Raw genomic sequence first — 24,235 nt, forward strand, 5'->3', positions numbered from 1 at the left:
TAGATCTTCAGTTACCAACTGGGCACTGCCAGTGTGGCACAGCTCAATGCCCACAAATGAGTTTAAAAACTATGCAAGCTACTGATGAACTTCTGCAGTAAGTATAATAATTACTAACTAAAGTAATATTTTTTTTCGTATGTATGGTACCTATTAGCTAAATCACCTATATAGGTATTACTGTATTAGCCATTAGATTTTAGTGGTTTTACTTAAAATACAAGTGTTCACTGTTCGTATCTTTATTACATTTCAAAATGTATTAATGTCTGCTTCACAACTAGTATTTCAAATAAATTAAGCATTCAGATTCAAGGTAGATATACATAGACGTAAATAGGGGTGTTACTGGTGCTAGTCACCCGTCTTAGACGTTTTTAACCCTCCTATACATTTTAGTTTTTAGTCCCTTCTGGTTTAAATCCTTGCATAAAAAGAAACTTTCACGTGTTGAATGTTTAAAATAAATAATAATTAAATATGTATGTAATAATATAATAATAATAATACGTCTTATTGTAATGTACCATTGTCCATTTACTTTATGTAAGAGCAGGATTATGAAGATAGAGTTTAAGTAAGAAAACAATTTATTCTTCATTCAAAATATAGAATTATCTATTTTCAAGATTGTATTATTATAAATTTATCATATTATATTTTGATTTGATAAAAATGATTGCCCCGTGAGCTACGTTATTCACGCATAATACCCTGTAAATTAATGTTTCATAGAATATCATTTTCAATAATATTCAATAATATATGAAACGGAGAGAATTTTTTTTAAATACCTATGGATAAATGAAGAATTGGAAACTCAGTATAATAGGAATTATGAATTAAACAGCAGGACGTAATACAAGCTGGTCATTTATAGAGATCAGAGGAAATAATACTGGGAAACGTATTACAAGCTGATGACCCAGAGATCAATCTACTCGATCTGGAGAACGGTGATAGGACAGTGAAGAAAGACTTTAGGATGGTAGTTGGAGTCGAATGCGGAAGACATCGAAAGGCAGTGTGACAATGAGTCATGAAAAAGTATGTTGTTGGTCCTCGATATGCTTAAATAAATAAAAAATAAATAAGGATTTCGTTCTTAAATCTACCATAAAATATAATAACAATATTCACTGTGTATCTAAGGGCTACAAAATAATAATCGGATATTCGGATGGCTACCTCGCTACCTACTGGCTACTGCCATGACAAAATATATTTAAAATATATTGGCTACTACCAAGTGGCAAGTACGTACCAGTCGTACCGACCGTACCGTACGCTAACAACTAGCCAGTGTCGGCAGTGTCCAACAGATTAACATAACTATTGTCTATTGATTTGTAGAATAGAGTTCGACTATATAGGTATTCTCCAATCGATGACATAGCATATAATTAATAACAATCTTGTCGCCTTGTGAACAGAGAACAACGGTTATTGTTTCATCTAATTCATCTCCGCGATAATAAGGTTCTCGCTTTCACTTTTTTTGGCGTTGGATCACGATTTAGAAATAAAAAATCGTGCGCGAGTTGGATGTACGATAAAAATATTTACTGTCTAAAAATCGTGATTGGATCTCAACGCGAATGGATCTAATGGCCGAGTGCTCGGTTCATAGCATTTATTCCTCCACGAAACGAAATTAATTTAAATTTATCATATTTTTACATTTTTAGTTTTATCAATATATTTTTTTATCGGCATAGAACGTCGTGACGTTATCGTTCGGCTTCGACTACAGTTTGAATACAATAATACATCGCGGTTGTTTATGTATTGATATAGACGGCGCGGCGCGTCCGTACGATACAACTATAGAACCGTCGCCGTCACTACTTACTGTCTAGTCTATTTACTCTACTTGTGAATGATCCATAAAAAAAAAAAAAAATATATTATAAATACGAGAGACGTGCGATTCTATAAACCGTATACAGGGGAACTGAACTGGCATAACTAATATTTGTCAAAGGTAAAACACTAATAATAGTAATAATAGTAATAACGTACGACGTACGATGACCGGATGACTGCAGCTGTCAAAGTGTCACCTATAAAAAACTAAAGCCACGTTTTCTTTTATCGAAATCGCATCTGTAATGACTATTTTATCATTTATGTAATTGGTTTAGGATTCCTATTGGTCGAGTTATTCATTGTCCATTTGTCCTACTTTTAAATTACATTCCGCGATGTTAATTCGAATAATATTTTAAAAATTCATTTTCAACCAAATGCTATGTGTATAGGACTGTTTACTAGTCATTAATAGCGGAACATAGTACATACTATTGTTGTTTGTTTTGGTAGTCTGATACACAATCGACGTTAATTATAGTCTGTATACTCATTTGCGAATATATTAAAATACACGTCCTATCTACCTACACAGTTTTATTTTAAAAGTTTTTAGACAACAGCAAACAGTTGTTGACTTTGATAGTCTGCTTTTTGGTTTGGTTGGTTAGGTATAGTTTAGTGTTGCACATTGATAATTTTTAATAAGTTTTTGCCCCATTTGAATAAGAAATGTTAATATTGCTACTTTTTTTTTTTTTAGAGTGCTCAGTGATATTTAATCAAGAAAATATTTACATTTTACAATGAACACACCGTTCGAAATGGAGAAATGTCCTTGGGATCAGTCTACTTATGTTGGACGATGGAATTATTACTTTTGGGTAACAAATCCTATGCTATGTTTGAAAACTGATGAAGAGCTTGAAAAAGCCAAATCTTTACGTTCATCCTATCTGTAAGAAATAATAAATAATACTAGTATTAGTATAATATATGAATGATTAGACAATTTACAACTTAAATGAATTCAAAATTGTTTCAAATTTTTACAGAAATGGTACACTTCCACCTGGGACAACTACTGAACAATTGTTAGCCGCCAAACAGATCTATGAAAGTTCATTTCACCCAGATACTGGACAAAAACAAAATGTATTTGGTCGAATGAGCTTCCAAGTCCCTGGGGGTATGGCTATTACCGGAGCAATGTTGTCTTTTTATAAGTATGCTATAATTAAAATCATGTAATATACAGTAATTAATTATTTTACTTTGTTACTTTACAAGGACTGTACCAGCTGTAGTGTTTTGGCAATGGATTAATCAGTCGTTTAATGCTTTGGTCAACTATACCAATCGAAATGCCAACTCTCCCCTGAGTCAAACTCAAATGGCCACTGCTTACGGTTCAGCAACAATAGCTGCTTGTGTGACATCCATAAAATTCAAACAATACTTAACCAACAATGCTTCACCTTTTTTTCAAGTAAGCTATCAATGATTTGTCAAGGTATTGTAATTTTCCTAATTTGATTAATATTTTAGAGATATGTTCCATTTGCTGCGGTTGCAGCTGCAAATTGTGTGAACATACCATTGATGCGCCAAACTGAATTGTTGAAAGGTGTAGATGTTTATGATGCCGATAAAAATAAAGTTGGCTGTTCAAAGGTAACTTATTATACCCCAAAATATTATTATTTTTATTTATTATCAAAATAAAATTTGAAATTATTGTTTGATTTTAGTTAGCTGCTGCTAAAGGAATATCTCAAGTAATAGTATCAAGAATTGTCATGTGTGCACCTGGAATGGGTAATTGAAAAAATAATTATAATTTTTATTAAATTTGTGGATTGTGTATTTAAGTGTATCTTAACATTATTTGTAGTATTGCTGCCTGTCATCATGGAAAAACTTGAAAACAAAAGTACATGGTTTAAGCGTAATACATGGATTCATGCTCCATTCCAAACACTTGCTGTTGGTTGTTTGTAAGTATTGTATTTTAACATTAAACAATCTATATAAACTTTTTCTAATAATTATATAAGTTGAAATAAGCAAATTTGGTGGAATATTGAATTTTTATTTTCAGTTTGATTGGTATGGTGCCAACTGCGTGTGCCCTATTTCCTCAGTTCAGGTAAGTGATTCAAAGTAATTTATGTAATTTATGTTTAAACATTATGTCTTATTTTAGTTCCATTAAATTAAGTACATTGGAGAAATATGAGAATGCTGCATACTGTGACATAGTGAGCAATTGCAAAAATCCACCAGCTATCGTGTACTCCAATAAAGGACTTTAAAATCACAATCTCATATTTTATTGATAGTATCTTTAAAAATATACTCATTAGATTTACTTATATATTCTAAAATAGTTTTAAAAAAAAATCAGTATTGTTAAACATTTAGGGCGCACATAATCACTAAAGAAAATTACAGGATACTGATATTTGGTATGCTAGAATTTTTGATTATACTGGATATTAAAAAAATATATATGATAGCATTATATACTATTTTATTTTTACTGACATCTTTGTTTGCATAATTATTGTCCGATTAATATCTCATGTTTTTTTCATACGTGTTAATTTTAATATTTATTTTTCTGCTTTACCTATGTGTTTATTAAAATCAAATGTAATAACTAAATTTATAAGTATCAAGTGCTTCCAATAAAATATGTTAAATTCTTAACTTAAGTTCGATGAAAAAAAAGTGTAAGCCATAAGTTATAGCATGATTATTACAATTACTTATTAGAATCAAATGATCATGTTATAGTTTAGAAAAAAAAATATCAATAATTATTATATCTATTTCTATACACATATTTATAAATATTTAAGATCTGATTGTTTACTATTGTTCTCACTTATAAACTCAATAGATATATCTAAATCTTTTGATCTGTATAATAATAAGCTTTAAACATCACTATTCAACTAAATGTTCCAATAATAGTACTTATTGTATAATAAGTTATTAAAATAAGCAATATATTTGTAACATTTAGCAATTATATACATCTACTTAATAAAAAATCTGATATACTATTATTACTCTTATGTTACAAATTTTCTTTTTGTTACGAGAGCACCTCACTAGTATGTAATATAACTACAGTTACCCACAACCTTGATTTACTTTGGTATTGACTGTGTTTGTTGAGTGAGTTTTTAAAATCTATAATGAGTGTTTTAATAAGTTAAAGCTATAAACTTAAACGTTTGAAAATTAAAATATCGAAATGTTATGACAAAACATCAACAATTGTATATAAATTTGGCTATAGGTCAATTCAACATGAATATGATGTTATGCAATTTTAAGAGAGTAAATAATAAATGAAAAACAGGTGTCAACATGTCTAAGATAATCCTCTGAAAAACATTTAAATTTTAAGTGTAGTATTCGCCTAATAATATCCATTAAATATTTAAAAAACTTATTGTTTACACAATTACGGTTGTAGCCTGAAAACACAACGGACCGTGATTCCAGTATTCCACTACAGTCTACAATAATAATAGTATATAATCAATATTCAATAACCACTAGGTATTGTCTACTTATAAATATAATATGTTTTACTACATAGCAAATTTTACTAGTGACATAGTGAATGAGATTAATCATCTAATTATATTACGTACTAAACTACTAAATCTCAATGCTGTACTAACTACTAATTGGTATTTAGCAGTTAAAACTACGATTTAAGATAATACATTTTTATAATAAAATTCTAAATCATGGTTGGAGCCAATTAATATTTAATATTATACATTAACTATGAACCACAGAATTGATTAAGTTATTAAACTATTGAGGGAGGAAACTGTTCAAAGTGTCCATACCCATATTATATTATTATAATACAATTTTGAATTAATTATTAATATCTATTCACTATTGTATAACGATTATTTTTAGCAACCTACGATGCGTACGGGCGACACCCGGTCCAGCCGGCGAACGCTGCAGATGATAAGAACGGTTAGCTTTTGTGTGTTTGTGTGTAAGTTGTGGAAATATTTCGTGATAAGAAAGGAATAAATAAACGAGCTACAACCATAGATTATCTATGGCTACAACACGTCTGTGCATCAGAGATTAATTGAAATGAACCATATGAGTGCTACTTTCTCTACTAAACGACGACAGATCCCATACAAAAAATGTCCTTTGAAATCGTTGAGTTATGGTCACAATAAATACGTTCCCTGACATACAATATTAATTTATCATCATCTTAAAATTACACAAAATAAATGATTTGCTATTCCTTATATGGTAATCCTGGTCGACTCGGTACAGTTATCTTTATAATAATACTATGCTTATCATCAGCTTCAAACGTATCAGGTTTCTGTAGTCTGCGAGAATAAAATAGTTACACATTTACATTTTACACACTAAAATATCTTACAAACAACAAACAGTACCGCCGTCTCATTTGATTATTGTAGTTCAATATTATTATTATTAATGCGTATTCTCATTGTCACGTAATTAATCCGTTACATCCGAAATCGGTAACAACTCATCATTTAGTGATTCATTATTTATTAGTGCTTCATTTTTACCTACTGCAGTATCATTATACACTATGTCCTATTCTAACAGTGAGTCATCATCGTAATAGATAGATTTTTGGTAATGAGTTTTGACCAAAAAGTAATTTTTGCTATTTGATTATAGAGTACATTTACTCAACACTACCACGCACTCAAAGAGGACAGCCGATTGTGTTGGGCGGCGATCCTAAGGGAAAAAATTTCCTTTACACAAATGGTAACAGTGTCATTATACGTGACATTGAGGTGAGGCTCTATATTTTATTCGTTGTCAATAAACAGTTGATTAATTTTTATTTTGTTTATTTTTTTGTCAAGAACCCTGCAATATCAGATGTTTACACTGAACACTCCTGTGCTGTAAATGTTGCTAAGTATTCCCCTAGTGGATTTTACATTGCATCTGGCGGTATGAGATCAAATAAAATTAAACAAATAAAATATTCTACCATTGTAATAAAATAATTACAGATCAATCAGGAAAAGTAAGGATTTGGGATACTGTGAATAAAGAACACATATTAAAAAATGAGTTCCATCCTTTTGGAGGGCCGATTAAAGACATTTCCTGGTCTCCAGACAATCAACGGATGGTGGTTGTTGGTGAAGGCCGAGAGAGGTGCATTGAATCGTTTAACTTTTTATGCTTTGATAGATTTTAGTGTAATGTTTGTTTAAATATGTTGCATTCTATTTTTATAGATTTGGTCATGTATTTATGTCAGAAACTGGTACTTCAGTTGGTGAAATAACAGGTCAGTCCAAACCAATTAATTCATGTGATTTCCGTCCTAGTCGTCCATTTAGAATAGTGACTGGTAGTGAAGACAACACAATTGGTGTTTTTGAAGGCCCACCATTTAAATTCAAGATGACCAAACAAGTAAATTTTATCTATACTTAATTATATTTATTTTATTTTATCAGAATTAAATTAGCATACTTAACTCTTAACTTTTTATATTACAGGAACACTCCAGATTTGTTCAGGCAGTACGTTTTTCACCTAATGGTAATTTTTTCGCATCAGCAGGTTTTGACGGTAAAGTGTTCTTGTATGAAGGTACTAATGCTGATCTTGTTGCTGAAATTGGTAGTCCAGCACATAAAGGAGGAGTTTATGGAGTAAATATAAAAACTTAAAAAATATGTATATAACAATAATTTTTAATTTAATATTAAAAAATATTAGGTTGCTTGGAGTGCTGATAGTACACGTCTATTAACGTCTTCTGGCGATAAGACTTGTAAGCTGTGGGATGTAGAAACAAAATCTGTTGTGAGTGAATTTGTGATAGGAAATCAAGTAGAAGATCAACAGGTTTGTAATTGTTTTATTAGAAAATGTATTAAGATAATAATTTGTATGTATTTTAATAGGTTTCTTGTTTGTGGCAAGGAAATTATTTATTAACAGTCTCTCTTAATGGCTTTATTACTTACCTAGATGTCAACAATCCTGAGAAACCCCTACGAGTTATTAAGGTAATTATAGTTGTCATTTATAATTATTTAAATGTATTGTTCTCACCAAAAAAAAATTTCAGGATATTGAATTTTTTTTTAGTAAATTGAAATTATACTTGAAATAATATATTTACCTATATTATACTATGTTCTAAAAGTATATATTTTTTCTTAAATACTCATATCTAAGATAAATAACATTCAAGAATATTACATATTAACCATATTAATTATTTATTGAATATCATTTATAGTCGTATAGTATAATAATTGTACTAGATATTTTTTTTTCTTTTTAATGGAAATATTTTTATTTGAATAAATAAAAGTAAAAATAAAACTAGCATTTTAAATGAATTAAATATTATGAAAGAACATATTAATGAAGTTAAAAAATCTGTAATGAATATAATAAATATTCTTATCATGTTTAGGGTCATAATAAACCAATTACAGTATTGGCACTGAGTCCAGATCGTAGTACTATTTATACTGGTTCCCACGATGGAAATATTACAAATTGGAATGCTGCAAACGGTAATTATATACCATTACAGAGTATTATATACCATGTTAAAAAGTTAAATACAAAATATGGTTAAAAAGTTATAACATATTTCTTCCAGTTCAGAAAAATATAATAACTTTTGATTACTATTAAATACAATTAGGTGAAAATGACAGAGTAAAAGGCGTAGGTCATGGAAATCAAATCAATGGAATGAAACTGGATAATGACTACTTATATACATGTGGAATTGATGATAGTCTTAGACAAGTTGACATTAAATCCAATTCGTATACAGACTTGCAAGTCAAACTAAATGCTCAACCAAGGGGAATGGACTTCAACAGTAATGTGATTGTCACGGCTACGATTAAAGAGGTTATACAGAACATATTTAACGAGCAAAATAATAGTATTTCTAATATGAACATTTTATATGATAGATAATAGTATTAAAAAATGAAAAAAAAGTATTTAATTTGCCCGTGGACTACGAACCTTCATCAGTAGCTGTTAGTCCAGGTGCTGGTTTTGTTGCGGTTGGAGGAGCTTTAGATAATAAAGTAAGTATACATAACAATTTCAAATCACATACATTACACTCAATGGTCGTCATGGTTTAATCGATAAGTAATCCTAGGTACACGTGTATAAGATTAATGATTCCACTTACAATTTGGAATTTGTCGCGGAGTGTGATCACTTGGGACCAATTACAGACTGTTCTTTTTCACCCGATGGAGAGTACTTGGTAGCAAGTGATGCAAACAGAAAAGTCATTTTATACAAAGTCCCCGAATTCAATGTAAGTTAACTTAAATAGTATGAATACTTAAATTCTAAAACACCTGCTATATTATTTATTTTTATTATATTATTTACTTTACAATTGGATAGTCGGTAAGAAATATAATATAATATTGATTTTAATTGTTTTTCATTAACTTTGTATCCTGGTTTTATTTTTATTTTAGCTGGCGCATAAACAAGATTGGGGTTTCCATAACGCACGTGTTAACAGTGTCGCCTGGTCACCAAATTCAAAACAAGTAGCTAGTGGAAGTTTGGACACCACCATCATCGTTTGGAGTGTTACTTCTCCAAATAAACATACAATAATAAAAAGTTAATATCAGAGTTTTTAGTTCAAATCAAGTTGTGATGTTGTTATATAAGATGATATATATATATATACTTATTTTGTTTTATTTTTACTATAGATGCTCATCCACAAAGTCAGATTACACGTGTTCTGTGGTTGGATGATGAAACTATAGTGTCTGTCGGACAAGACTGCAATACAAAAATCTGGAATGTTACTCCCATTTAATCTGGTACTACAAGTTAAAATATATTATATATATCTATTTGACTATTTATTTTTATTTATTTATTTTAGAGTTATTAATTAACCGATAGATATATATTTTTTTAATGAAGTAAAATCCAAAAATGAAAAAATTGCACTCACTGATAAATGGTGTCCTATTATTATTAAATAACAATTAGGTTTATGGTTTTGCCAATATTATAGATTTCAATCAATGAAAAATATATTTTATTTATTTATTTTTTCAGAAGTGTTTATTATTATTAACCATTTTATTATTTTATAGTTTTCTAATTTCTTTCTATACTTTAATATGTAATTTGCATTTATATTTTTCTAATGTGTAATGAATAATAAAATAACTACTCTGAAACAATCTTTTATTTTTAGTTATTAATTATGTATGAATACAAAACGATTGAAAAGTACCTTTGTGAATTATCATGAATTATTGATTCAATGTTCCAAAACAATATAATATAATTACAAATTTACACCATCTCATCAAGTATTTTGTATAAACAACTAAAATTTTTTTCCAAACTTTCAATTACTTCGATAGGTTTTTGCATAAGTTTTTGTCTATGATCCTTTGGTGGTTTTGGCATTAAATGTTCTAAGCATTGCAATGGTTCGTTAAAAAAATAAGGATGAAGTAATGCCTGGAAAATTATTTTAAATATTATACAAGTATTTAATTTATTTATTTGTAATAATGTAATGATATTTAATGATATAGTCATTTTTTTATGTTCACAAATTCCGTGTGTAGTTTAAATTATAACGGTTTTACTATAACAGTCGTAATATAAAGAATAACTGTAAAGTACCTCATATGCATTCAATCTTTTATCTGCGTTGTATAAAATTAATTTTCCCACTAGATCGACTAACAATTCATCAATATCAGGCAACAATACATTTGTTGGCACTGGATCACACTTTGTAAACTTCAATTTATTGTAATCTGGCATTTCATTCCTATTTGGCCAAGTTTCATCAGTTGGAGTCCCTAAATTATGTACAACGATGGCAATTTGCTCCATGTCAGAATCTCCCTAAAAATTTAATTATATTTTATATTTTGTAAATAGAAGTGAACTGTGAAGAGTTAAATATTTAAAAAATTAAACTGAAATACACGAGTTAAAAATGAAATTTTTATCAACATTATATTATTAAACCATGTAAACTAAAAAAGAAATGCATATCTCAGAAGAATTTTAAGGCATTGGATTCATAATAACTCCGGTAGTCGGTACAGACTACCGACTGAAGACAAGTAGTAACTGCGGCACTGCAGTTTGAATTGTTTAATAAAAACGAATCATCTAACCGCAAATAAAGGAGTTTTCAATTGCATTTCTGCTAAAATGCAACCGACCGACCACATATCAATTGACTGATCGTAGTGGACAGAGCCGAACAAGAGTTCAGGAGCACGGTATCGGCGTGTCGCTACTTGGCCTGTGTAACATCGGTTGCGTCCGCTGTGTTGTTCATCGACATCGTTGTCGGCAGCCGGGGTTGTCAGTAGCAGACGACTCAAGCTGAAATCTGCTATTTTTAATACGCCTTCGGAACTTATCAGTAAATTCGCCGGTTTCAGATCCTAATAAAAATAGACGATGAGATCATAAAATTAATTGTGTATAGAACAAGGCACGACACGTGCACAAAACAAAAACTATGCGTGAAATCTAGGAAAAAGAACCGACTTATTATTTATCATTTAACTATGAAAATGAATAAGACATATTAATCAAATTATTAATTTTAAAGTAATTATAATTAAGTCATAAATAATAATCTTGTAAGGTTTTATTTTGGAACCAAAAAGAATTACAATAATAAATTTAAAAAATAGGAGGTAGACGGTAGTACCTATATACGGGCTATCTGCTATACGTACCTATCTGGTGAATGACTAAAAATAGGTAACATTTTATGGTATGTCAATATGTCATCCAGTTTAAAACTTAAAGAACTAAGATACATGCTTGTGCAAAATATTGAAACTTAAGTTTTTGAATATTTTGTTTAAAAAAATGTTGATATAGTTTTTAAAACAATACCTAAATAGGATTTTAACTATTAAAGTATTAAATATTAAATAAAATCACTTCGAAATAATGTATACACACATTATTGAATCTAAGTAGGCAGTACCTATTCAGTGTAAGACGCATCAATTAAATTGATTTTATGAAAATATTCTGTTTATCTACAAAATCCAATCATGTTAATTTTACTCAATTTATGACATTTGTTAACATTTTGTTGAAGGTATTTTCTTTAAAACCTTTCTAAAATTAAGATATTTATTGTTACCTGATGACCTATATAAAATACTTTCAGTCTCGCACATTTATCACCACTCTTCCGCTTCTAGTATATCAGAATTCAGAATTAATCAGATTTCAGTGTTATAGAGTAAGAATTTATTTTAGATTGGGGATTTTTACTTCTAATCAAAATAATTTTTAATATTGTTACAAAAAATACATGACGTATGTAATTAAAATTTTTTGTCTTATTCGGTGACCTTTTCCCAATTTCCCCCCTATTACCCTGTGCACGATGTTGGTGGTGTGCATGTGGACTACACCCGCAAGGAGCATACGAGCGTATGTCTTCAAATGGGAATCGTCAAGCACTAAGTCATCATCGTACAACATCTCTGGCAAGCCGGACGCTACGAACTCTAGTACCAAATAGAAACTGAAACTGTGACAGAAATTATCCAACAGCTTTACGACCTGGAAAAATGGCAAACAGTCAGGTGCCTATTTTATTGCTTCATCTAAAGCATATCGCCTTACGCCACGTAGATGGAGATTAAGTAAAACTGACTTTAATGGGAGGAGAACACACAAATAGGTTTATTAGCTACATTACATACCTTAGCTTTATTTACTTATAAGTTATAGTTATATCACGTTGTATGTCTTCAACCCCATAGTAATATGTTAATATTTCAAAATTGATGATCTCTTATTAGGTGCAAAAATAAACAATAATACATCATAATATTATTAATGTCTGGTTAATAATAATTAAACTAGTTTCTCAATTTAAAAATAACGAACACTTTTTGTAATATTATAATTTTTTAAGTTATAACGGCTACGAAAACGCAAAATGTTCTAATGGATTTGTAAATTATTCAAGAAACTAAACCCAGCTTCACTAATCTCCGCCTATGCCCTACACTAATCGACCATTTACTAGTTTTTAATATTTATACAACAAACGTAATCTGAATCCAGCGCTTTCAGTGATTCGATTTCACGCAGTAAGTTCTTTGACGCTTTATCTGATGAACGTACGCACTTAATAGCGACTATTTTACCAGTAGACCGTTCCATGGCTTGAACCACTTGTCCATGTGTTCCTTCCCCGATCCGTTCCAAGATTTTATAACTTTCCATTGAAGAATATAACTTGTATATTGTATACAACTGTGAAGTAGTTTTAGATTTTAATCATAAAAATGTAAGTTTTATAATGGCTGCAATGTTTGTACATTTGTGGGTTTAATATGGTTGTCACGGCAACCCAACAATGAGTAACCATATTACTATATTAGTGTATCGTATTCATTTTCAATAAATTTATATGCGAAGCGAATGCACAGTTAACATGTTTTCAATACTTGACGAAAGAGCCTAATCCAATCTAAAACCATAAAAATTATAGAACATTATGGTTTGATATTGAGGTAAGTACCTACTAAGTAGGTGTTCATTCAAGAAGTCAATAAGAAGGGAGGAAATCGTTTACTTTTGAAATATAGAGAGTGCAAACGCAAGAAAATACAATGAATTTATGGTACCTAACTATACCAATTGAATTAAACATATATGAAAATAATAAAATAATTATACTCTAACAGTGGTGGCCAAACTTTTTTTACGTAAATATAAAATATAGTTCTTTCGCGGCTCAGATATTAAATGATGGCGGGCCGTAGTTTGGTCACCATTGCTTTATAATATATAGGCATAAACTTTTATTCAAGTAGGTTCAACGTTGATGTGGATAATACACCAGAGGCTATGCATCTCGAACCCAATATTTTAATTTTGCATTTTAAAGATTAGGGAATTGCACAGGGATTTGTTAGCTTACAAAAAAACCATATATTATTATTACATTTGGGAAAAAGTACACTGAATGCGTAAAGTTTATATTAAAGAGTTTAAGGATAGGATAAATGGCATCATTTAATTTATCTTAACTAGTGTACAAATAAATATTTTATCACAGATATTGGTGATGCATTTTTGTTAGTTTAATATTACTTTAGGTATATTAGTATTAAATTACCTGATATTTGCTCAGCGTCACAGTTTCATTGGCCTGTTCGTTCGCTGTACAATTAATTATTGGCAAAACATATTTTTCTTTTACACATTTAGTTATTATTTTAATTGTAGGCATTGAAAACTTATTTTGGCCTTTTGCATATTGTTTAGTCTACATTCGACAATAAACTTATTCATCATAAAGGTAAAAATATTATTTCTAGGCCTCATAGGTTTTTATTAATATTTTACACAACAATAACTCACTTTAAAATGATAATTTTACTTAAGTTTAATAAAAGGTAAATCTACTCATATTTAAACCAGTGGCGTCATTTGTGGGATGCAAGGGTGTATAAATGCATCCCACGAACAAAATTATTGTTATTTGTTTTATACTATAATTTCAATAAAATGATCTACATTTACAAAAAAACTGTGTTGAAAAAAATTCATGGGATGACTCTATACAATGTGAGTGACTGGTATTACTATTAATAATAGATTGAATAGATTTTCAATATTGGTTTTGCATCCCATGAAAAAATGACGCCCCCGATTTAAACTAGCAATATAAAATTAATTTTGCTTAACACAAACTATGTTGTGGTGTACATACATATGGGTGTAGCGTCCTCCTAACATTTATTTAAATAAAGAAATAATGATTGTTCAACAAATAAATTAACATAGAAGAAACATTGATATTTTATATAAAAAAAAAAACCATTCGTTAATCCTTTCATATATTCAGTTCCAAAGTTCACTTTATTATTCTAATGGATTTAGTGTTATTTTGAATATTATAATTTGGTAGACCAGTACACTCAGTTAAGGATTTAGCTACATAGCTTTAACATTGAAAGATATTATATACTCAAAATGATCTATCTAACTAAATGGTACCAGAAATATTTAGTTATATATTATGTTAATAGAAAAAATTGAGTTATTAATCAATTTAAGGAAAAGGAAAATATTTTCGAGAAAAAAAAACAACAGACTTTATAATAATTTTGTTTATTAGTCCAATCATGCCTTAGCTTTACCAGTCGATTTTGCCTTTGGTGCAGCCTTGGTAGCAGGTGCAGGTTTTTTAACCTCAGCCTTAGGTTTTGGCTTGGGTAATTGTTTCTTGCACTTCTTGGTTGGTGGAGCACCACCACGTGCAGCAAGTCGCTTTCTATACGCTTCCAATTTCTTCTCATGAATATCACGTAGACCCTTAACAGCAATAACCTTCTTGGCCTTGATTTTGGCAGCACGCAACATTTTCTTTTCATTGATGAAACGTTTCAATAACTTCTCACCCTTCTCAGTGGTTGGTCTCTGAAAAACATTGATAAAATATATTATCTGTACATCTATATTAAGTTAAATGTAATACACATGTTTTACTTACACCTTCTTTCTTGGCTAAGTAAGTTTCACGAGCCAGTGTTCTTAATTTGTTTTCATTACTTGCAACTCGTTTTTGAACCGCGATGTAAGGATTCAATCTAAGCATGGTGCGTACGTGTCTCAATGGGTTCAATTTACGAGTGCGACGAACTGATCCAGTCCTAAAAATGAAAAATTGATATTAAGTAATTTACTTAAAATCTAAAATACATAGAAACTAATAAAATTTAAGTAGTTGGATCAGGAATTAAAACAAAGCATATTTTTTAAGTATCATCATTATCAACAAAAAAATATTTTCGTCATTTCCAACTGTTAATATACAATTACATTAAAATAAATAAATTGAACACACGAACATTATCTTCTTATTTTTATCAATTTAATAAGAACTTAGTATAATTGTTTTTATAACATATATTTATTACTTTGTAAATGTATTGGATCATGAAATAAAATCTATTGGATCAGGAATTAAAACAAAGCAAATTATTATAGTAATCATAATGTTTTATCAATAACAAATAATCGTCATATCCAACTAATATACTTAATTTGGATTTATTGTTTAAAATTTACATTTATTGGATCAGAAATTAAAACAAAGCATAATTTTTTAAATCACTGTATTTTCAATACTAAAATTTACATCATATCCAATTTTAATACTTGTTATTAGTAGTTTTATGCATCATTATAATTACAAACTAATTGGATTTTTAAGGCCAATATTAAATAAGTTTACGATAAGCATGTAGTGTTAAATTCAAAAATACATGAGCACAATAATAAAAGTTCTACATTTATTTTAAAGCAAATCAAGTCATACAAGAGTAACTTTTAATATTTGTGATAATAGGTATCACAATAAATATGAGTAAATGTTAATTATTACGAAAAGAAATAGTAATAATTAGATTCGAGATTTAAAAAAGTTGATTTATAGTAATTATTCATAAAAATCAGAAGTTTTAAAAAACCTGGATATTATCATATCATATCAAGAACACGGACCAAGCATTTTTATCATCATAATTATTAAATTTTAAATTTAAATTGACAAAGTTAATCAGTAGTTTTAAAAAACCTGGATATTATCATATCATATCAAGAACACGGACCAAGCATTTTCCTCATCATAGATATGTCTTAAATTTAAAGTAACAAAGTTAATCAGTAGTTTTATAAAACCTGGATATTATCATATCATATCAAGAACACGGACCAAGCATTTTCCTCATCATAATTATGTCTTAAATTTAAAGTAACAAAGTTAATCAGTAGTTTTATAAAACCTGGATATTATCATATCATATCAAGAACACGGACCAAGCATTTTCCTCATCATAATTATGTCTTAAATTTAAATTGATTCATTTGTCTTTAAATTTACAAATATATTGGATCAGAAAAAGTAATTAACTGGAATTATTATCATATAATATCAACAACACGGACCAAGATTTCCTCATCATATCCAATATACTAATAGATACCATTTAAGGGGATTGGAAACGGTGACTTTATGTCTTTGTCTCACACGTGGAACATAGCTATACGCCTTAAAAATTAAGGTACTTCTAGTTGTTCGATTTAAAATATGTCAAGAAGTTTTATTTGGTATACAAGTTTACTTTGCATTGGTCGAAGCACTTTTCTATCAGTTTTATTATTTAAAATAAATATTTTAAATTTTATAAATTTGTCAATTTTTATTATCAAATATATTAAAAATATGCTTTGATCAATGCAAAGTGAACTTGTATACCAATTCAATCATTTTTACATATTTTAAATCGAACACAACTAGAAATACCTTAATTAATGCCAGGCGCGTATACTATTTATTCTTATGTTCCATGTATGAAAGACAAAGACAGAAAATCACAGTTTCCAATCCCCTTAATTACTTAACTGCACAATTTTTTAATTTAAATATGGCAATTATGACCATAAAATGTTATTTACAATAGAAATTATATAAAAAATATCAATTAATATTTACCTTTGAGCTGGCAAGTACTTCTTGAGTTCATCAGATTTCAGAATCCTTGTCAGATCAGTATTTGACATTTTGGGGAAAGGCAAGTTATAGCCACTCTTCAGAGTTGCTTTTTTGTCCCATGTACCATAAAGACTGTCCAATTTTTGGAAAGCAGATTGTGTCCAGATGATAAAACGTCCAACATGACCACCAGGGGCCAAGTGCAACAAGTTTAATTTCCTGATGTTGATCAAATCTACACCTGGGATATTACGGAAAGCTTTTCTTAAACCCTAAAACATAAATCAACATTTCTTATAATTAATATTAAAACTAATAAAATGTATAAATAGAATTATCGTGATGGCAAACTAGTAAAAGAGAAGTTATTTTTACACAGAAAAAAAAATACAAGCCAACAAGAAAAAACAAAACCATAGAAAATTATAAGATGGCTTTAATATTGGGAAATTGAACTATTTTTGTCTATCTTTTTACCAATGCAACAACCATTTACTTTTAGAAGCAAAAAAAATATTGATAACCAACCATATGATTTTTTTTAACTATTGTTACACTTATAATATATCTTAAGTTATAATTTTAATGAATACTAAAATAAGCTAACCTCAAATTGAACCATTATAATAAAAGATTGTGATATGTCTTGGGTATGCCATCAATATATGTTAAATACAGTGGCGACTGTGAGACAATCAGTTTTACTTTTGCACAAAAAAACCACTAATTAACATTATAATAAAATGAAAAAAATGTGTAATTGTGCATTAATTATTAACAATATTTTTTTATAATTATTTTGGAGTATGCAGCAAATAAATAATTAATTATAGCAGCGACTGTGAAATAATCAATTTTAATTTTGCACAATAAGACCACTCATAAGAATCAAGTATTAATAATTAAAGTGTGAAATTGTGCAATTTTAGGTTTTTATTAATTTAAATGTCTATAATTTTGTTTAATCTCAATGGAACCCAAAAGAGGTATGTAATAAAATTCTAGGGTACGCCTTGAAATAAAAATTTTAATTTAGCACACTTACGGTAACATTTCAATGATTTTATCAGATAGTATGTTGGACATTTTTATGTGCTTTTATTATACCAAAAACAATCTCAATTCAGTAAGTAATAACCTATAAAACTAAACATTTAAAATATGTACATAAACTAATAAAATAAGTTATATTAATTTTGTTATTATTTTGGAGTATGCGGCAAATAAATAATCAATTATAGCAGCGACTGTGAAATAATTAAATTTTAATTTTGCACAATAAGACCACTCATAAGAATCAAGTATTAATAATTAAAGTGTGAAATTGTGCAATTTTAGGTTTTTATTAATTTAAGTGTCTATAATTTTGTATAATCTCAATGGAACCCAAAAGAGTTATGTAATAAAATTCTAGGGTACGCCTTGAAATAAAAATTTTAATTTAGCACACTTACGGTAACATTTCAATGATTTTATCAGATAGTATGTTGGACATTTTTATGTGCTTTTATTATACCAAAAACAATCTCAATTCAGTAAGTAATAACCTATAAAACTAAACATTTAAAATATGTACATAAACTAATAAAATAAGTTATATTAATTTTGTTATTATTTTGGAGTATGCGGCAAATAAATAATCAATTATAGCAGCGACTGTGAAATAATTAAATTTTAATTTTGCACAATAAGACCACTCATAAGAATCAAGTATTAATAATTAAAGTGTGAAATTGTGCAATTTTAGGTTTTTATTAATTTAAGTGTCTATAACAATTATGTTCAATCTCAATGGAACCCAAAAGAGTTATGTAGTAAAATTCTAGGGTACGCCTTGAAATAAAAATTTTATTTAGCACACTTACGGTAACATTTCAATGATTTTATCAGATAGTATGTTGGACATTTTTATGTGCTTTTATTATACCAAAAACAATCTCAATTCAGTAAGTAATAACCTATAAAACTAAACATTTAAAATATGTACATAAACTAATAAAATAAGTTATATTAATTTTGTTATTATTTTGGAGTATGCGGCAAATAAATAATCAATTATAGCAGCGACTGTGAAATAATTAAATTTTAATTTTGCACAATAAGACCACTCATAAGAATCAAGTATAAATAATTAAAGTGTGAAATTGTGCAATGATAGGTTTTTATTAATTTAAATGTCTATAATTTTGTATAATCTCAATGGAACCCAAAAGAGTTATGTAATAAAATTCTAGGGTACGCCTTGAAATAAAAATTTTAATTTAGCACACTTACGGTAACATTTCAATGATTTTATCAGATAGTATGTTGGACATTTTTATGTGCACAAGAACTTGCTTTTTTTTAAAAATATTTCCAGTATAATAGTATTGGAGTTATTTGTATTTTATAGAGAATTAGAGGTTGTTTGGAAAGTTTGTCCCCAATACAAGCAAAAGCCGACTAGGAAAGATCAGACCATTTTTTTTTAGCACAATATGTTCAGTTATCATAACTAAAATTGAGTAACTTTATAATATAATGTGCACTATTTTTTCTAAATAAGGGTAAACAATTTTAGAGAATTGAGATCTTACTTGATCTTTGCTGTAAACAATCAATGGACCTCTACGTTGAACATGACGACGATTACGCATTTTTCCTTTACCTGCACGTAAACGGCGAGACTTGATCACCTAAAAGTAGAATAAGACACAATTAAAACTTTTAATAAATTGTATAATGAAAAAATATTAGAAGATAAGTTTAAGATTTAACCTTTTGGATATCTTTCCATGCTTTAATACGATGTAAGAAAATTGTAGCTTGCTTGGTTTTAGTGTATTCTTGGATCTTATCAGAAACAACTAATGGAAATTCAGGTACTTCTTGTACCAAATGACCTTAAATAAATGAAAATTGTAGGATTAATTTAATATCAAGTAACAAACAATTTTTTTTTTTTATTTAATTAATAGATGTTTGATACTCTTGCCGCCACCATTAACATGAATATTAAGTGAGGCAACGCCTAGAAAGCACAACATTAATATATGCACTAAACGATCAAAGAATTAGGTACAAATACATATATATTTGACTATACTATGTGCAAATTAATTATATACATTTAAATAAATATAAATTTTAAACTAGTATTTATATGACTGAGACTTGTTTGATACTCTTGCCGCCACCACTAATATAAATATTAAGTGAGGCAACGCCTAGAAAGCACAACATTAATATATGCACTAAACGATCAAATGATTTTGTACAAATACATAATAAGTATTGAACTATACAATGTGCAAGTAAGTATATTAATTAATTGATAAACAAAATTAATAATCCTTTTAATGAAATAAAAATTGTATAACTAATTAGATCAATGATATATTATTCACTATATTTTAGCATCTAGATATATCAGGTAATAACAACACATTGATAATCAAGTTTAAGATTTTTCCACTTAAATAGCAAATATAAATTAATTGCCTAAAACTTAATCAGACAGTGTCAACGTAAAAGTAATCATTGAAATCATAACCCAATGCTCTGTAAAGAGTGTCATCATTTTAAATTAAATAATATAAGCAATACCTATTAAAAATCATTATGTATTATAAACAATGTTTATTTATAATTTATAGCATCTGTATAGAAAGCTAAATTACTACTAACTCATGTATAAATATTTATACATATTAATTATCAGACTTTGTCAACGTGTAAGTAATCACAGGATATCATAACCCAGTGCTCTAAGCAATGTCATCATTTGTTGTATATAATAATGTATTTTTTTTTTATTAAGTTTGTTTAAATCCATTGGAACTCAAAAAACAATTATTTTTTATCTGAGTACGCTGATGAAATTATTTAATTTAGCACACATTAAAAAAAAAAAACATAGAAAACTGATAAATACTAAGTTCATATGTGGACATTTTATGTGCATATTAATATTGCAATTGTAATTTATATTAAAATATAATTACCTTTTGACATCACAAGAGCAGGTACTCCAGAAGCAGCAATAGCCGATACTGTAGCATATCGCTTTTGTGTAACATTAATTTTTCTATGCCAACGGCGCCATACACGTGTAGGAGCAAACATTCGTCCACCACGACACATGTTACCGAAAGCTCCTTGACCGCTGCGATGAGTACCACCACCACGAACACGAGGAATACGAGCAACAGCACGACCAGTACCCCATGATTCAGCACTAGTTTGATGACCTTAAAATATTTAAAAACCTAAACTACATGATTAACAAATCATAAAATAAACATTTCTTACCAGCTAGTTTACTAACGGCATAAGGTTGTCTGCTGTTCTTTGAGACATTGTCGTGAACAAAACTAACGACATCTGGTCTGATGGGTGCCTTGAACACAGTAGCAAGAGCTACAGTTTCTCCGGTTTCCTCATTTTTTTCACTGTATACAGAAACTAATGGCCGAGCTGTAGATAAAGCCTATAAACATTATTATTTAATATATAAACCTCATTAAACAGTAGCTTATTTAAATTAAAGAATAGGAAATATCTTGTTTATAGCGTTAAGATCATTTAAAAACAATATATTAGTAGGGGTAGATATGAATTGACAAATATACATAAATAAATTGTTTAGTAACTAACATAACATAAATATGTGATGAATTGATTTTATCTACGATATAAGAAGCCCAATCAGGAATCGCGGGTGATCTTGTTAAAAGAAATAATTACAATACATTGAAGTACAAAAATATAACGGTGAATTTATTAACGTCCTATCGAAACAAAATTAACAATTGTTTAAAAATATTAATGAAATTTAATTTGAAAAAAAATCGAACTACCTATATAAGTAGTAAAACATCATTATTACAAAAGTGAGGTTAGGTTTAGAAATTTTACAATTTCCTACGAATAAATTGGAGGAATCAGTAAATTGTAATGAATAAGTTTTAAGATAGTTGAATACACGCATGTTTTGAAACTACATATAAGAACACTAAAACATGTATTATAATGTGGAATGATTTTAATCCACATGGCCAGGTATGGTCAGCGGGTGGAATGCGTGCACACGACTTACAAACGCTAGGAATGATCGACAAAAACTAGGTAATAATCGATATAAACGTAAAAGGCGACTTAAAACAAACGAATAAGTATAAAATAAACTACTTACCATGGCGTTGTTCCTAAAAACTAAATAGTTATAAAATTAAAAAAATATAACCATCCGCGCTTGAACCGAGACACAGTGATAGAGAAAGATGGACATGAAGCGCGTTAACCACAACTATACGAACCGACTACGACATCAATTTACCGTGGAACGTGGTGGAGGGGATGACACACAACTACCCAAATTCATGGAAGTAACACAAACACATCTGGAAGAAACGGTCACATATGTATTTATTCTCTCGCGGGTTCGATCGTTTCCCCGCCAAATTTAAATCATTATGACAATACTGAACGATATTATAAGTTATAGTAAATATTATAGTTTAATTCTTAGATCACATACATTGTGTATGATCTAAGGTTTAATTGGTTTATAACATATATATGTAAATCGTATATGTGTGTGTTGTTAATCATAATACAATATAAATTAACCACCATAGACTAAAATAAGTTTTTTACTTATATGAAACAGGTTTAAAATATGAATATAATTATTATATATTATACAAATTATTCCAATATCTATATCTTCAAATAATTATTAAAGTATATACATAATTTTTGAAAAGCCCAACCAAAAGCAGTATTTTTTTTTAATAGGATTGTGTTATAAAAATAAAATAATAAATGTTTTTTATATTCTATTCTATTTGCTATATATATCACCTTAAAACTAATACATTATATTACATTATTATATTAGTTTATATTATCTACTTTATATACATTGAATTTTGTATACCGTTCATACAAGTTATCTTCTTGGGGATTTTACAAATCTACGAATTTTTATCACCAATACAACATTGCGCCATCTAATCCTATCGTGTAGTTCTATTTACTATCCACGCATGTCTATCTCCATTATATGGCCATATCACTCAGGTTTTCTTCGATTACATCGATCCGCATTTCCCGAGGTCTCTTTCCATGTGGTTACCATTTTCTCTGCATTGACTGAACTATATTCCTTATAAATTATGGATTCATATACATGATCATATTATATTCATATCAGAAATAAATTTCAAAGTAGGCACTCAATACTTATAATATCGATTATTTACTATTACTATATAGTATATACAGACATTTAAAAACAGGATTCAATTACGATTTACGAGAACCTAATATTGATGAATAAAATTCATCAGTGTAATTATAGTAAAAATAATAATAAATAATATGTCACATTTACATAGGGGTACAAACTAGAGAGATAAATATTATATATTATAGTCTATAGAGCCTTAGTACAGACATATTTGATTTATTTTCGATTTACTATACCCTTACATAATTTTTAAGACAAGTTTTATAAGACGTTTATTTACTATTTACTACTTATTAGTTATTACTTATTTACCAATTTCACCTACTGCCCATGAGGCCATGACCAAATAGTCATCATTATAAAATTGTATTCTATTTAAAGCCGGATATGTAATATCACGGATGTAGGGAATATTTCTTGAAAACGCCCAAGTATAAATTTATAAATAGATCACAGCGGTTCTGGAATATCATTTGTCAATGTATTGTAAATTGTAATCAATTGGATTTTGTACTTTAATCAGAAAAACGTTATTGGTTTATATTGTATTCGTATGTTGAACATTTGTATATTTAGTATAA

At 28.6% G+C, this 24,235-nt stretch overlaps 4 protein-coding genes across 9 annotated transcripts; 2 read left to right on the plus strand and 2 right to left on the minus strand.

Annotated features, from left to right (window-relative positions):
- LOC132917276 (sideroflexin-2) lies at positions 1-4,886 on the plus strand. Of its 3 annotated transcripts, none has more exons than XM_060977944.1 (9): positions 1-97; positions 2,573-2,767; positions 2,865-3,035; positions 3,100-3,298; positions 3,358-3,483; positions 3,561-3,627; positions 3,704-3,806; positions 3,911-3,958; positions 4,016-4,886. In XM_060977944.1, exons 2-9 carry the CDS (start codon positions 2,616-2,618, stop codon positions 4,122-4,124), a joined length of 975 nt encoding a protein of 324 aa, XP_060833927.1. In that variant the 5' UTR covers positions 1-97; positions 2,573-2,615; the 3' UTR covers positions 4,125-4,886. The 3 variants fall into 3 exon arrangements, with proteins under 3 accessions (XP_060833927.1, XP_060833925.1, XP_060833926.1); XM_060977942.1 differs by lacking the exon at positions 1-97 and adding an exon at positions 1,715-1,984; XM_060977943.1 differs by lacking the exon at positions 1-97 and adding an exon at positions 2,196-2,480.
- A 1,292-nt stretch (positions 4,887-6,178) lies between these two features.
- Positions 6,179-10,085, plus strand: LOC132916890 (actin-interacting protein 1). 2 transcript variants are annotated; one of them, XM_060978526.1, is made up of 15 exons: positions 6,179-6,452; positions 6,529-6,650; positions 6,723-6,813; positions 6,876-7,023; positions 7,107-7,287; positions 7,374-7,529; positions 7,597-7,725; positions 7,785-7,889; positions 8,306-8,408; positions 8,543-8,757; positions 8,823-8,942; positions 9,020-9,184; positions 9,354-9,504; positions 9,600-9,713; positions 9,779-10,085. In XM_060978526.1, the coding sequence occupies exons 1-14, from the start codon at positions 6,437-6,439 to the stop codon at positions 9,707-9,709; spliced, it is 1,812 nt and encodes a 603-aa protein (XP_060834509.1). In that variant the 5' UTR covers positions 6,179-6,436; the 3' UTR covers positions 9,710-9,713; positions 9,779-10,085. The 2 variants fall into 2 exon arrangements, with proteins under 2 accessions (XP_060834509.1, XP_060833717.1); XM_060977734.1 differs by lacking the exon at positions 9,779-10,085 and having other exon boundaries at positions 9,600-9,754.
- Positions 10,073-14,890, minus strand: LOC132918992 (cyclin-dependent kinase 20-like). Of its 3 annotated transcripts, none has more exons than XM_060980691.1 (5): positions 12,964-14,890; positions 12,280-12,468; positions 11,046-11,321; positions 10,540-10,767; positions 10,073-10,371 (listed from the first exon to the last, which is right to left on the minus strand). In XM_060980691.1, the coding sequence occupies exons 1-5, from the start codon at positions 13,138-13,140 to the stop codon at positions 10,201-10,203; spliced, it is 1,041 nt and encodes a 346-aa protein (XP_060836674.1). In that variant the 5' UTR covers positions 13,141-14,890; the 3' UTR covers positions 10,073-10,200. The 3 variants fall into 3 exon arrangements, with proteins under 3 accessions (XP_060836674.1, XP_060837517.1, XP_060838367.1); XM_060981534.1 differs by having other exon boundaries at positions 13,039-13,668; XM_060982384.1 differs by having other exon boundaries at positions 13,062-13,660.
- Positions 14,891-15,020: 130 nt separating this feature from the next.
- On the minus strand, positions 15,021-22,755 carry LOC132918190 (large ribosomal subunit protein uL4). Its single transcript, XM_060979678.1, has 8 exons — positions 22,596-22,755; positions 21,713-21,890; positions 21,406-21,651; positions 20,180-20,304; positions 19,999-20,097; positions 17,423-17,694; positions 15,419-15,578; positions 15,021-15,345 (listed from the first exon to the last, which is right to left on the minus strand). The coding sequence occupies exons 1-8, from the start codon at positions 22,596-22,598 to the stop codon at positions 15,049-15,051; spliced, it is 1,380 nt and encodes a 459-aa protein (XP_060835661.1). The 5' UTR covers positions 22,599-22,755; the 3' UTR covers positions 15,021-15,048.
- Between the last annotated feature and the right edge of the window lie 1,480 nt (positions 22,756-24,235).

This window comes from Rhopalosiphum padi, chromosome 1 (assembly GCF_020882245.1).
Source record: "Rhopalosiphum padi isolate XX-2018 chromosome 1, ASM2088224v1, whole genome shotgun sequence".
Lineage (NCBI taxonomy): Eukaryota > Metazoa > Arthropoda > Insecta > Hemiptera > Aphididae > Rhopalosiphum > Rhopalosiphum padi.

Excerpts from the sequence above, each read along its gene's own strand:
- LOC132918190 (XM_060979678.1), bottom strand. Across the intron at positions 21,652-21,712 it reads TGCCGTTAGTAAACTAGCTG|GTCATCAAACTAGTGCTGAA; the intron begins GTAAGAAATGTT and ends AAATATTTTAAG. Across the intron at positions 17,695-19,998 it reads TTGTTTACAGCAAAGATCAA|GGTTTAAGAAAAGCTTTCCG; the intron begins GTAAGATCTCAA and ends TTTATGTTTTAG.
- LOC132918992 (XM_060980691.1), bottom strand. The coding sequence starts at position 13,140 with ATGGAAAGTTATAAAATCTTGGAACGGATCGGGGAAGGAACACATGGA. Across the intron at positions 11,322-12,279 it reads CCACCAACATCGTGCACAGG|GATCTGAAACCGGCGAATTT; the intron begins GTAATAGGGGGG and ends TATTTTTATTAG. Across the intron at positions 10,768-11,045 it reads TGAAAACTCCTTTATTTGCG|GGAGATTCTGACATGGAGCA; the intron begins GTTAGATGATTC and ends TTAAATTTTTAG.
- LOC132916890 (XM_060978526.1), top strand. Across the intron at positions 8,943-9,019 it reads GAGGAGCTTTAGATAATAAA|GTACACGTGTATAAGATTAA; the intron begins GTAAGTATACAT and ends AAGTAATCCTAG. Across the intron at positions 9,505-9,599 it reads TAAACATACAATAATAAAAA|ATGCTCATCCACAAAGTCAG; the intron begins GTTAATATCAGA and ends TTTTTACTATAG.
- LOC132917276 (XM_060977944.1), top strand. The coding sequence starts at position 2,616 with ATGAACACACCGTTCGAAATGGAGAAATGTCCTTGGGATCAGTCTACT. Across the intron at positions 3,036-3,099 it reads GCAATGTTGTCTTTTTATAA|GACTGTACCAGCTGTAGTGT; the intron begins GTATGCTATAAT and ends TTACTTTACAAG. Across the intron at positions 3,628-3,703 it reads CATGTGTGCACCTGGAATGG|TATTGCTGCCTGTCATCATG; the intron begins GTAATTGAAAAA and ends CATTATTTGTAG.